The sequence below is a fragment of the Chionomys nivalis genome, chromosome 13, assembly GCF_950005125.1.
Source record: "Chionomys nivalis chromosome 13, mChiNiv1.1, whole genome shotgun sequence".
Taxonomy (NCBI): Eukaryota; Metazoa; Chordata; class Mammalia; order Rodentia; family Cricetidae; genus Chionomys; species Chionomys nivalis.
Window position 1 is genome coordinate 74252339 of NC_080098.1, and position 12696 is coordinate 74265034.

The following is a 12696-nucleotide window of genomic DNA, read 5'->3' on the forward strand; positions in this document are numbered from 1 at the left end:
AGGATCCTGGCAACTATGCGCCTCTTTCCCTCCTCGTGTCTCTCAGGACGAGGAAGACTCCTTTGTGATGAAAGCCATCATCCATGCCATCAGTGATGACAACGTCCCAGGCCTGCAGCACCTTCTGGGCTCGCTGTCCAGCTATGACGTTAACCAGCCCAACAAGGTCCGTCTCTCTTCTACGGAGGTGCCAGAGGCTTGCATCACAGACTGTGCACCCAGAAGTCCAACTCCACCCTGCGAATGGAGCCTCCATTCTGTGGGGAAAATCCTTTCTGTCTAGAGTGATTTGAGTTGCAAATAAGGACGTTTTGCATTGAGGGCCTTCCTTTACACCCTGTTCCTGCACCCTTGAAGTCCTGTCTCTTTTACAAATGGTAGCACCATCCTTGAGTGTACATCTGAAAAAGGAGGTGCTTTTGGTCCTTCTTACAGTGTCTTCCCTTCCTGTTCCTCGATCTGGGGCAGGGTGTGGACACAGTAGGCAGAGGATATTGGTGACTCCATGGGCTTTCCCCTTCCTACCCAACCTGAAAAACAGAGATTAGCTTCCTCTTCTCTTCCAGCACGGGACACCTCCGTTGCTGATTGCTGCCGGCTGTGGGAATATCCAGATGCTGCAGTTACTCATCAAACGAGGCTCAAGGATCGATGTCCAGGATAAGGTCATAATTCTGTGTTATTAAAAGCAAATTCCTATCATGGGTTCCCCGCTGTCTTCCCAGTCATAGGAGCAGTAAGTGGGAGAGTGTGTCTACTTTTGTGATTTCCTATATGGCACTGCATAGAGAGCCTTGCCCAGGCTGACATGTCCTGGGGAAAGGTTTTCACATTTCCTTTCTGCAGGCTCTGCCCCTTTTTCATGCCTTACAGAAATTCACTAGCCTGCGTGTGTATCACGCATCTGGATATGGACACACATCCTTGTGTAAACAGCGTTGTAAAGGCAGACCTCATTGAGTGACAGCTGACGGTCACGACCACGGAGCTGTCAACAGCTGCCATAAAAACTCTAGTTTGTCCCGGAGAGCCCATGAGTTCAATCCCTAATCTGACCAAAGGTGGACTGAGAGTGTGTGTGGGAGAGGGGAATAAATTGCAGAATGTGTTTCTTCTCACTGTTCTCTAGATGAGGAAGGGTAAGAACTGCTCCCATGGTGTTTCAGCTGTATCAGGTGTTAGGAGTAGGTCAGAGGTGATTAGGGTGCGTTGGAGGATGTGCCGGTTCTGTGCAAGCTACATCATTTTGTAGAAGCGACTTTGCACACCCATGAATTTTTTCTTTTGATACCTGTGTGGAGGATTGGATTGGAATCAGTCCCCTGTGGATACTGAGGATACTGTTAGGAAATCTAGCTAGAGGTTGGTATTGAAAAGGCTTCAAAAAACGAAAAAACCAAAAAAAAAAAAAAAAAAGTAAAAAGAAAAGGCTTCAAAAGAGAGAAAAAAGAAAGTTTTGTTTTTACTTTGAAAAGTTTGCAAAGATAACACAGAGACCCTCTTTCAGCTTCCCACTGAGCCTCCCCTGCTGCTAATGTGGTACATGACCATGGTATAATTACCAACGCCTTGAAACTGAGTGGGATTTTGGACCTCTGGGAAGAAGCTCCGCTGGGATTTGTTACCCCACAAGAAGGGAAGCCCTGCGATTCTAAAGGGTGCGTGGTCCAGGAGTTCTAGATGTGACTCTGCATTGGTTTCCCTGCAGGGAGGATCCAATGCCATCTACTGGGCATCTCGGCATGGCCACGTGGATACTCTGAAATTTCTCAATGAGAACAAATGTCCTTTGGATGTTAAAGACAAGGTAAAACCATGCATCTTAAGAGAAACAAGAGAAATTGGGCTGCATTGAGTGTTGGCCTGCTTGGTACACCAGAACCCAAAGATAAAGATTGAGGACCACATTCTCCAGCAGGAGATTTAAAGTTAAAGGCTTTTTTTTTGTTGTTGTTGTTCTTTTGACTGTGTCTTGGCCCAATATTTAAATCTGAGTTTCTACCTTAGATGCTTCTAACTACTGTTAGGCTTTTGGGGAAACAAAGTATTTTGGGTTGTATGTTGGAGCAAAGTTCACTTCCTGTCAGCAAGAAAGGAGGGAGAGGGAGACAGAGACAAAGAGACAGAGACACCCTCAATGTCTCCTTTATTGTAACCTAACTTCCATTAGCCCCCACCTCCTAAAGTTCCATCACTCAAAGCCTGGGGGGGAACCAAGATTTTTGCACACGTCCTTCAATGAGTGACTAAGATCTGGACGGCAGCAAAGGAATCCATCACCGCAGTTTGCTGCCAGTTGACAGTAATGTTTTCTGTAGTTAGGGTAGGGTGACCCTGGCAGGTGCAGGCACAAGCAAAGCATCATAAGTTATATTTGTTATTCTCAGAACTATACCAGGAGCAAATGGCTGTGTTCTCTAAAATCTCGGAGAATGCAAGAAATGAATCTCTGAGCACAAATAAGGCAATGAAAGGAGAAAGTAGTTAATAATTTAATTAAAAAGCTACACATTTAAATAATTGCAGAATGATGAGCCTGACCTTAAAGGGGTTTGTGCATGTGTACAAGAGCCGGGGAGGGGAGAGTCTTAGTTTCAAGTTGAGCAGCTAAAATCATCTGTCCACGAAGGAGGTAAAACATGGCCCTCATGGTAACAGGAGCATAGTCTTACCCAGTTGTTTTTAGTGACGAGATGAACCAGGTCTGAGTGTGCAGCCCTTGCTGCCTAGGGACCGCCTGACCCCAGGTCCTGCCCTTCATCTCTGGGGAGCAAATGGAAGGCACGGTCTCTTGCATGGTTCTGAGTTCTGGTCTTCTCTTGCAGTCTGGAGAGACAGCCCTTCATGTGGCAGCCCGGTACGGACACGCGGATGTGGTGCAGCTTCTCTGCAGCTTCGGTTCTAACCCTGACTTCCAGGACAAGGTAGATCAGTTTCCTGCCATCCATCACAAAGCAAAGGTTCTCAGACAGCACCCTGCAACCAGCTCCCCGTTTAACTTCTTCATGCACCTGTTCTAATCCCCAGGACAGCCTGATATCAGTATCCTTGCTTTATAGGGATGGAAATCACACAGCAAGTTCCACAGCCCACTCAAGCTGTCTGTGGTGGGACCAGGGATTGAACCCTATCAAGTCTGGGGTTCAGAGTTCTATTTGTAAGCACTTCTGTCTCACGGAACCTTGTAGACAGACGTGTTTGATAACGCTGATGGAAGTGCAAACCTTCCACCACCCCCACATATGCCCAAGCTTTGAGGCCAGTGCTTCCTGGACTAGTTACAGAGATGTCATCATGATAGCTACCTCACAGAATGCTCCGCCGAGCCGTCCTGGAGTTAGGTACCTGGCAGAAATCAAAGCCCTGAAATTGCCGGGACTCCTGCTCAGAGGAGAGCTTTCCAGCTATTTCAGAGACAAATAAAGAAAAGCAGCTTTGCCAGAAGGTATTCCGAGTTCACTCACGCAAAGGTCTCGCTCTTCAGGGACCTCTAATATGCTGAGAAAGCCCAGTTCACTTAGCACTCCTGCCGAGGGGACAGACTGACCAGGGAGAGCCCTGGGTCTGCCTTTTAATGGCAGCGGCTCCCGCTGGTGCCGTTATCTCAGGTTAATTTTTTGCCCCATTGACTGCAGTCCCTGTCCTCCGTGGCCTTGATATTGCTGCCATCTGCATTTTCCTTCTCTGCAGGAAGAAGAAACCCCCCTGCACTGTGCTGCCTGGCATGGCTATTATTCCGTGGCCAAAGCCCTCTGTGAAGTTGGCTGCAATGTGAATATCAAGAACCGGGAGGGAGAGACCCCACTGCTGACAGCTTCCGCCAGGGGCTATCATGACATCGTGGAGTGTCTGGTTGGACATGGAGCTGACCTGAATGCCTCTGACAAGGTACTTTTTTGGGGGAACTGTGTGGCACTCACTGATCTGATGGGGTGGAGGGACCAAGACACTTGCCTACTTGAACTTAGTATACTGTGATTTCGTTTCTTTGATTACAAAAATTTTTGGAATTTTCCAGAATCTTCTTTTTGGTTTGTAACTAAACTTATGGCTTGAGCAAGCCAGTTTGGCCACTGTTTTAATCTTTTTAACTTTGGTTAACTGTGGAACAGGGACCACATTGTCAAATTTTAGACACATGTTGAAATGGGTGTTTATTTTGCCACTTACTCTTTTGTAAAAAGGCAAGAAACCACTATTATTTGTTTTACAATTTCAGTTCTAGACCAGCTGGTCTCTTTTTACCTAAGCAAATTCAACACAATCTATTTGAACTTGAACTTAAACAGATAGTAACAGTACTGTGTACAGTTAGACTGGGGGTTTTATAGTTCATGTAGCAATTGTTTTTTGGGGGCAGTGCCTTGGTACAGTCTCAGTTGGACGCAGCTGTGTCCCCAGGGGACTTTCTAGAAATATCTGGAGGCATATTTTCATTGCCAAGCTTGGGCTGGGTATTTGCTACTGGAATCTGTTAGATGGAGCTAGTGTTTCTTCTAGACAATCAAAAGTCCCAATGCCAAGAGTGCTGAGTGGAGAAACTCAGGCAGATGCAATAGAGATGGGGCCCCAAGCTCTGTTTCTCAACAGTGCTCAGCACATCTATTCCCCAGGGATCTTGTACTATTCCCCAGGGATCCTGTAACGGGGTGCTATTAATTCCCTGGCCGGGTTCTTGCATCTGCTTTCTGAGCATTCAACAGCCCTGGGGGAAATTCTCTCTCTCTCTCTCTCTCTCTCTCTCTCTCTCTCTCTCTCTCTCTCTCTGTTCTGAGGCAAAAGCTTTTGGAGCCTGTCCTGGAAGTAGCTCTTGTAGACCAGGCTGGCCTTAAAACTCACAGAGACCGCCTGCCTCTGCCTCCCGAGTGCTGGGATTACGTGTGCCACCACTAGTGGTGTTTCTCACATCTGCTCACAAGGGCAGTCGGCACACTACAAGTTACAGCCTACCATTGCTAAGACAGGTGCAGAATCTTGCTGTCTGACCTTCTCCCTGAGCCTAAATGAATCGGCAGGTGTTCAGCTCAGCTTCAGTTATGCGGAGTGAAATGGATGAAGCCCCGCTTTCCAGGGTCCAGGCAACGACTCTGAAGTTCTCGCGTGTTTGAAGCCACCCTGTTTCCAGCTAAGCCTCACACAAGGGAGAGAGAGGGCTGAGGGTGGAAACCAGAGCACTCACGGGCTTGGGCTTGGTTCCAGGATGGACACATTGCCCTTCATCTCGCGGTGAGGCGCTGTCAGATGGAGGTCATCAAGACCCTCCTCGGCCATGGGTGCTTCGTGGATTTCCAAGACAGGCATGGCAACACGCCCCTGCACGTGGCCTGCAAAGACGGAAGCGCACCTATCGTGATGGCCCTCTGCGAAGCCAGCTGCAATCTAGACATCTCAAACAAGGTACTTGCAGAGGGTGGGATCCCCAGATTCCCACCGGCTGCCGGGTTCTTGCCAAGTTTATAATATTTTCTTGTCATAGCTGAGGATAACGGTCGCTAGGGGACAGTGTCGTTGTGAGCTGTGCGACTGTTGAGTAGTTTCCCAGAGTAACAGAAAATTGGGACCTTAACATACACTTCTGGCCTATCCTGGCCTCCCACTTTTGTTTGTTAAATGAATGGATGTGCGTGAGTGTGTACATGTGTGTGGGGGGAGGGCGAACCTATGCATGTGTACACATAGACATGTGCTTGTGTTTCCAAGAAGAGTTGGAACTCATGGTATAAACAAAGGCTGCTTTCTGATACACACCGTCTTCAGTAAATACTTTCAACACTGTGTTCTGACCAAGGTTCCGGGTGCACTGTCTTCCTTGTCTCTGATGAGTTTTCTGTGGGCAAAACTTCCAAATATAGTTGTGTATGTGTGCATGCATACACACTATGCAAATTTGGTAAGACCAAGGGAATACTGTCAACTTATAAGTAATAAAGGGGTCTGGAGAGATGGCTCAGTGGTTAAAAGCACCGCCTGCTCTTCCAGAGGTCCTGAGTTCAATTCCCAGCAACCACATTGTAGCTCACAATCATCTGCAATGAGATCTGGTGCCCTCTTCTGGCCTGCAGGCACACATTCAGACAGAATACTGAGAATACTGTACACATAATAAATAAATAAATAAAATCCTAAAAAATATAAGTACTAAAGGAATGAAAATAAATTGCATGTTATCAGTCCCTAAAAAGCCCCAAGTACAGATCTGGACTGTAGCTGTCACCAACCATTTCACTGGATCCCACATAGATTTTCAGTACAAAATAAGAATAATAAAATATTTGTGTAGTCTCAGTGTGTAACTCTGTGAAAGGCAGGCACACTCTCTTCTTAAGGTCATGTTAAAATGAAGTTGAGAAGAATAAATCTGAACTGCAGGAGAGGTCAGTTTATAGGTGGTATATATGCACCATAGGACTTTATGATTTTGTTCAAGGTAAAATAATTAATACATGAAACAGCTGGAGAATCGTCTTGCTGTTCCTCTTGCAGATTACAAGATTAACCTGTGGTGCAAATTGAAGTTGGTAATCCTCATACTCTGGGATCCTGTGAAGGTCATATCCTGGGTCTTTCCTTTAGCTGTTTCTTGCTGTCCTGGTTTTCCTTTCCTCATCGCGCCAAAATTCGAGTGGCTTAAGAGGGAGGCCAAATGGCCCCAATGGATGCGTGCTCGTTAGACTTCCTTCACCCTTCACTGCAGGCGGCGTGGTGGGCAGCCTGTGCGCAGCGTTTGGGCTACACCAGTTTAGCATGGACAAGGCCCAGAGTTCAGTTCCCACTATCCTGGAAATATAAAATAAAGAAAAGCATGTTTTAGCTTGTGTCTAAAGACAAAATCTTATTAAACACGTCCATTAGAAAGTCCAGCTTTGTTGGGCATGGTGGCACCCACTTGTACTCCCAGTACCTGTGACGTATAGGCAGGATTATGAGTTTGAGGCAAGTCTGGGCTACGTGCGAAGAGCCTGTCTCCAGCACACACATCCACCAAGACAAGTCTAGATTTCCATGTTTAAAAACACCTGGCCTGGGATGAGAAGAGGCCTGTGGTCCTGTTCACAGCACCACAAAAGTGGCAAGAGTGGACACTTGGCTCATTTGGTGGGAACTTGCCACAGTGGTTCACAAACTTGGGTATGCCAATCGCACACCGTGCTGGGGCAGCACAGAGGGCCTTCGGTGGGTGATTCTGGTCTTGCGTGGTGCTCATCCAAGGCAAAACCTCAAGTTGCAGAGGAACAGCTTGCACTCTCGTGTGCTGAATGGCATCACACTGGGGACGGACATGGAGGAAGCTGACTTTGCTTTATAGAAGCCACTTTTGTAACCTACCCGTCCTGAGAGGTAATGCTCTAGTGACCCACTCCCACGCTCCATGCCCCCAGGACTCGCCTTTTTGGAAGTTCTGTGACCTCTCACATCATTGTGTTGTGAGCCAGGCCTCTCTGCTATGAACCTTTAAAAGACAAATGATATTAGACTCTGTCTGCCCTGCACCCTCTGTCTCCTTACCTGCTCTTTCCCTGTTTCTGTCCCTCTGCCCTCTTCCCAGCTTCCTTCCATCCCTGACCCTCTCCTCGTATCTTTCTGCCTTTCCTCTGATGAAGAAGCAGAGATATTTGTCGTGTGCAGGGGAAAGTAAGTCCCAGTCACAGCTTCCCCCACCCCAGTCTGTCCAGTCTGCCTTCACTCAGGCCCACATGGGTAGCCATTTGTCAGAGCGGATGTAGCACAGTGGTATCCGTGCTCCTCAGGCAGGCTGCCACTCCTTCCCCATAGTGCTGTGTTGCTAGATTAGAGTCCTCCAGAGATAAACTTGACCATTCAAATGCTGCTGTTCTCACACCAAGAGGGCAGGGACTTGTCACTCTATGGTGACATTTCTTCCTGCTTAATTTGAAGATGAGGGTGGTTGCTTCTTAACCCAGTAGTGTTAGCAAACAGATATGAGAGAAAGTAAGGGCTGACATCAGTGTCACTAAGGTAGAAACCTCACAGGGCACCTCCCCCCGACAGACAGACAGACAGACACCACCCACACCTATGACGAGCAATGGACATCAGGTGGGATAGGTGCACAGCCTGTTCTTGCACAGCCCAGGCCCTTGAGGAAGCGAGGATTCAGCCATGGGTGGTTCTACCTTCAGGCTACTTTAGAAAACCAGGCTCACAATACACAGTGGTAAATCCCCTGCCGTCACTGCTGGGGCAGGCATGGGGCAGCCACGAGGTGCTCCGGAAAGAGGAAGGAATCTGAAAGTTTGCTTCCCAGAAGTGACAGATCCAGCTGGATCAGGAGAGGCAGCTTTAGACTGAACCTTCACGTGTAGCTCCTGAGGGCTGTGGTGCACACAGCACAGGTGTGCAACTCCTGAGGGCAGAGGTGATGGGAAACGGGAGAAAACAAGGCTGGAAGGAGCCCTGGGGGTCCAGACATGAAAAGCCTAGAGTGTTACACTAAGGAATTTGAATTCTGTCATGCCCAGTGCTACACACCAGAGGGAAGTGGTGGCTGAAGGGTTAGAAATTCAAGGCCAGCCCAGGCTACGTGAGACCCTGCCCTAAACTTACTTTATGAGGTTCTTAGAAAGGGTCTGTTTCCTTATTGCCTTTCCTCCTAGTCTCTCCTCCCCTGTATAAAACTGTGTGCCGGAGTTCTCTGCCTTACATTTCATCTTCCAAACAGTCCACCCAGATCTGCACAGCTACCTCCTTACCTTCTCACGTTAACTCCTGCAGGTTTGAAAGTTAGGAGTTGTTTTCTAACACCTGTAAAGAGGATGGCAAAACAAAACCCACGTCACAGCTCTGTTGGCAGAAGGAAAGCAGTGGAACACTCCTTCCAGCTCTGTTCCCTGTGGGCTGGCTGCAGGCGTCGCCATGGCCTGAGTAGCATTCAGACTTTCCAAAGCACACCACAGACTGAGTTACAGACACAGAAACCCGTGTCAGGAGGACAAGCCAGTAATGGATCGAAGAATGTGATCGTGCGTTCGTCAGTTCAGTTGTTCGTCTCCTACTGAAGATTCCTAGATGTGAGCTGGGAGGGACATGCTCCACTGTGTTTGTTAATGGAGAGTACAGAGCAGGAGGCCATGGGAAGAGGCCGAGTGGCACTGAGGGTTTGAGTTTCTGCCACACTCCTCCTATATTAAACACTTGAAATGACAATGTATTGACCCATGTAAAAATAAACACTGTGCAAGCAAATATTCCCAAGATCCGGGTGTTCACGTACTCCGTACTGTCTCACTGATTTTTATTCATGACTCCTGCAGAGCAAACGATTTTGTAATTTCACTGTTGTGTTTGTGGAGTCTCTTAGCCCCCAAACTTAGCAGCCTCTGAGAAAGACCAAACACCTGTGGAGAGGAATCCCCTGTCTTACTCCGTGCATGCTCACAATCACCAGGGTGCATGGTTGCTGAGTCTTGCACTGGTGACCCCCCTGTGGATGGAGTAGGCTTGGGTGCCTCCCTCTCCCCCATTTCACAAGATTATTTTCGAGATGTAAACATTAAAAAATATTACTTTATGTATTTGGGTATTTTGTCTGCTTATATTATTGCGCATCACATATGTGCCTGGTGCCCACTGGGGTCAGAGAAGGTGTTGGATCCCCTGAACTGGAGTTAAGGATGGTTGTGAGCTACTGTGTGGGTGCTAGATCCTCCGGAAGAAGAGCTAGTTCACTTAACTGTGGACCACCTCTCCAACCGGTTTTCAAGACCTTTATTTCTTAGTGTAGAGGCTGATAACTCCTCAGAGCAGACCTGCAAAGACAAGTGTCACCGAGAGGAGAGCCGGCAGTCTAATACACCTACTCTGAGTTCCTTGGAGGAGATATTTACCCGTATCCTTCAAACCTTAAGATAGCCGCTGTTGGGGCTGGAGAGATGGCTCAGAGGTTAAGAGCATTGCCTGCTCTTCCAAAGGTCCTGAGTTCAATTCCCAGCAACCATATGGTGGCTCACAACCATCTGTAATGGGGTCTGGTGCCCTCTTCTGGCCTGAAGGCATACATGCAGACAGAACATTGTATACATAATAAATATATAAATATTAAAAAAAAAAAAAAGATAGCCGCTGTTATCCCTGGCGCTTCACTGCAGCGCCCTAAGGTGCATGGCACGCAGTTTGAGAACCACAGGCATAAAAGCCGTGATAACATGGCCTCAAAGCATTACCACCTTAGAGTCCCCTCCACAGCCCTTCTCCTTTTGCCTCCTTTTGCCTCCCCGGCTCTCTGGATCTGAACTGTATGATGCAGTACACATGGATGTCTGGGCACTTGCGCGCGCTTTTGCCTCTTGCCTTGCTCTCTGCCTGCACAGCAGGGAACTTGGTTACCCTGTGGCTAGCCTCCTCATTTGTCCTTTGAAGGTGTATTTGAAGCTAGTCTTTCAACTTCAAAGTACCTGAAAATGTTCTGCCTGGCAGGCTTGCCTGAGTGGGAGCCAGAACCCCCTCTTTAGTTCTGGTGGGCCCAGGCCCCTTACGTAATGCTGTCTCTTCCCCCAACGACAGTGGCTGTGAGCTGTGGGCTTTTGCAGGCAACAGCCAAGAGAACGCCTTTGGTATTTTCTTTTTCCTCTTCCCAGTATGGACGTACTCCTCTCCACCTTGCAGCCAACAACGGGATCCTGGATGTGGTCCGCTACCTCTGTCTGATGGGCGCCAATGTGGAGGCTCTGACCTCGGTGAGTACCAGGCAGGTGCGGGTGTTTGGCTGCGGAGAGCCATGGAAACTTCTCATGCCTCAAGGGCATGGGGAGAAAGGTATTGCCTGGCAACTGCATTCTAAAGCAGACAGGTTGCTATTAAGCTTTAACTCTCGCTGCAGTTACATAAACATTTGCCCACACAGCCCAGTTTAATATCTAGTTAATGTTTCATCCTTTTCTCATCTCGCCAGCCCGCTCCATCAGCGACCTGCTGGCTCGCACTGGCCTTTTGTTTACCATGTTACACAACCGTGCTGCTTAACTCTATTCCACGTACAGATTTCTCTTTCGTAAGTGCTTCCCGTTGGCCCCAGGGCACAGGAGGCCGGGTGCCTGTGGGAGGAGCTGGATCCCCTGTGTGACCCTGAGGGTCATGAGCGCCTGTAAGGCTAAGGGCAGGTGTCTACAGTTTAGTGTCTGCCTTGCTGCTGGGCCTGAACATTACTTTTAAGCCAGATGCAGTCCTTTCCTCTCGCTTCTCGCTTCAGGCTCAGTACCCCAACAGCTTCGCATTTCCCAAAATACTAGAGATAAGAGTTTGGACAACAAGATGAGCTGGCCGTGCAGTTGTGGCCATGAACTATTGCTCGAGTTGCTGCTGACCCCACAGTGGGTTGACTGTATTGGGAGGTCTTGACCTTCACAGACCTTAGCTTTGCTGACAGTCAGTTGTGAAGGCGATCACGTGGCATTTGATGTGGCAGCCCACCTGAGGCTCTGAGGCTGGAAGCGCAGCTTTGGTTCCTGGAGATCTTCAAGGTCTTAACCGAGCAGCCCACGGCGAGCCACATCTAACCTGCTGCTTGTTTTCAGATGACGATTCCCTGTAGCAGAGCCGCTCTCTTCATTCACCTGTTGTCTTTGGCTGTGTGTGCTGGAGAGCCACAGACAGCTGGCGTGATCCACAGAGTCTGTGTGTAGGCCTTTGCGGTGCCAGCCACTGTCAGGACCGAACAGTTCTGTTCTCTGCAGAGCTGGGCTCTCCTTAGGCACAGACATTAACAATGCCCTGTGTGGGATGGGCACACTTCTCTGGGTATTTCTTTACCCCTGCCATATAAGGACCTGAGCTGCCTTCATTCCTCTGTCAACCCAGTCTTTACCTACGGGTTAGTGATCATAAAGCATCTCATGCATGCTTAAAAGGAAAAAAAATATATTTCTTCGACTCACATGATGCCTCATAAGAAAAACAGAAACAAGGGTGATTTGAAATGCTATCAGCTGTTGGAGCCAGAAATGTGTTCTTTGTGTTCCTCTGTGAGCCCGTGGTTCTCTCCATTCATGCTTCTCTGTGGTGTCTGTCTCCTTTGTTCCCCGCCACCATGCTGCCAGGCCACCTTCTCCTCTGGTCCCTGTCTCTTCCAGCTGCTAGAGGAGCTCTTCGGGGTTTTCTGTCCACACCTTATAGCTCTTCGCTTAGCCTCACCATTTACTCAGACAGACATAGGGAAACTTCTAGAACACAAAAGAGGGATGCTGATCAGAGAGTCTTAACAGCCGATCTGGAGTCACTGGGTGAGGCAAGAGTCGGGTCTTGGGAAATTGGTAGAGCTGACCCTTCTGCAGGAGTTGGACATGGAGGATAGCCACTGAGTGATTTTGAAGTTATTGGAGGCTCCGGAAAAGCACCAAATACAGAGTCTTGAGCTGTAAGAATTCCAGGGACCGTGCAGCATTGAGAGCCTCCCGTGGCACCTGGCGCTCTAGCCAGGGGAAGGCAGGCTTCTTCCTCTTAGAGCAATGTTGCCTTTGTGTGAGGAGTGGGGTGGCCGAGTGCCGAGGACCTCACCAAAGACAAAGCCCAGACTTTGTTATTGTTTCAGATTCTCTAGCAGCTCCACTAAAGAAACAGATGAAGCAAATTTCAGTAGAGCATCAGAATATCATCTCAACAGTGTTTTAAGATTATTAATGTCTTTCCTATTCTCTCACCTGTACCAAGTTTTTAGTGCCTTGCGTTTTCTGCACTGACATC

General features: G+C 48.4%; 1 protein-coding gene across 1 annotated transcript in view; it reads left to right on the plus strand.

The window, feature by feature from the left end:
• Nucleotides 1-12696, plus strand: part of Dapk1 (death associated protein kinase 1) — a 147247-nt gene that overhangs the window by 110217 nt on the left and 24334 nt on the right. Inside the window, exons 12-18 of the mRNA XM_057786914.1 lie at nucleotides 47-166; nucleotides 567-665; nucleotides 1709-1807; nucleotides 2826-2924; nucleotides 3691-3888; nucleotides 5200-5397; nucleotides 10596-10694. Coding sequence (XP_057642897.1) covers nucleotides 47-166; nucleotides 567-665; nucleotides 1709-1807; nucleotides 2826-2924; nucleotides 3691-3888; nucleotides 5200-5397; nucleotides 10596-10694 — 912 coding nt within the window. The remainder of the gene's footprint in view (nucleotides 1-46; nucleotides 167-566; nucleotides 666-1708; nucleotides 1808-2825; nucleotides 2925-3690; nucleotides 3889-5199; nucleotides 5398-10595; nucleotides 10695-12696) is intronic.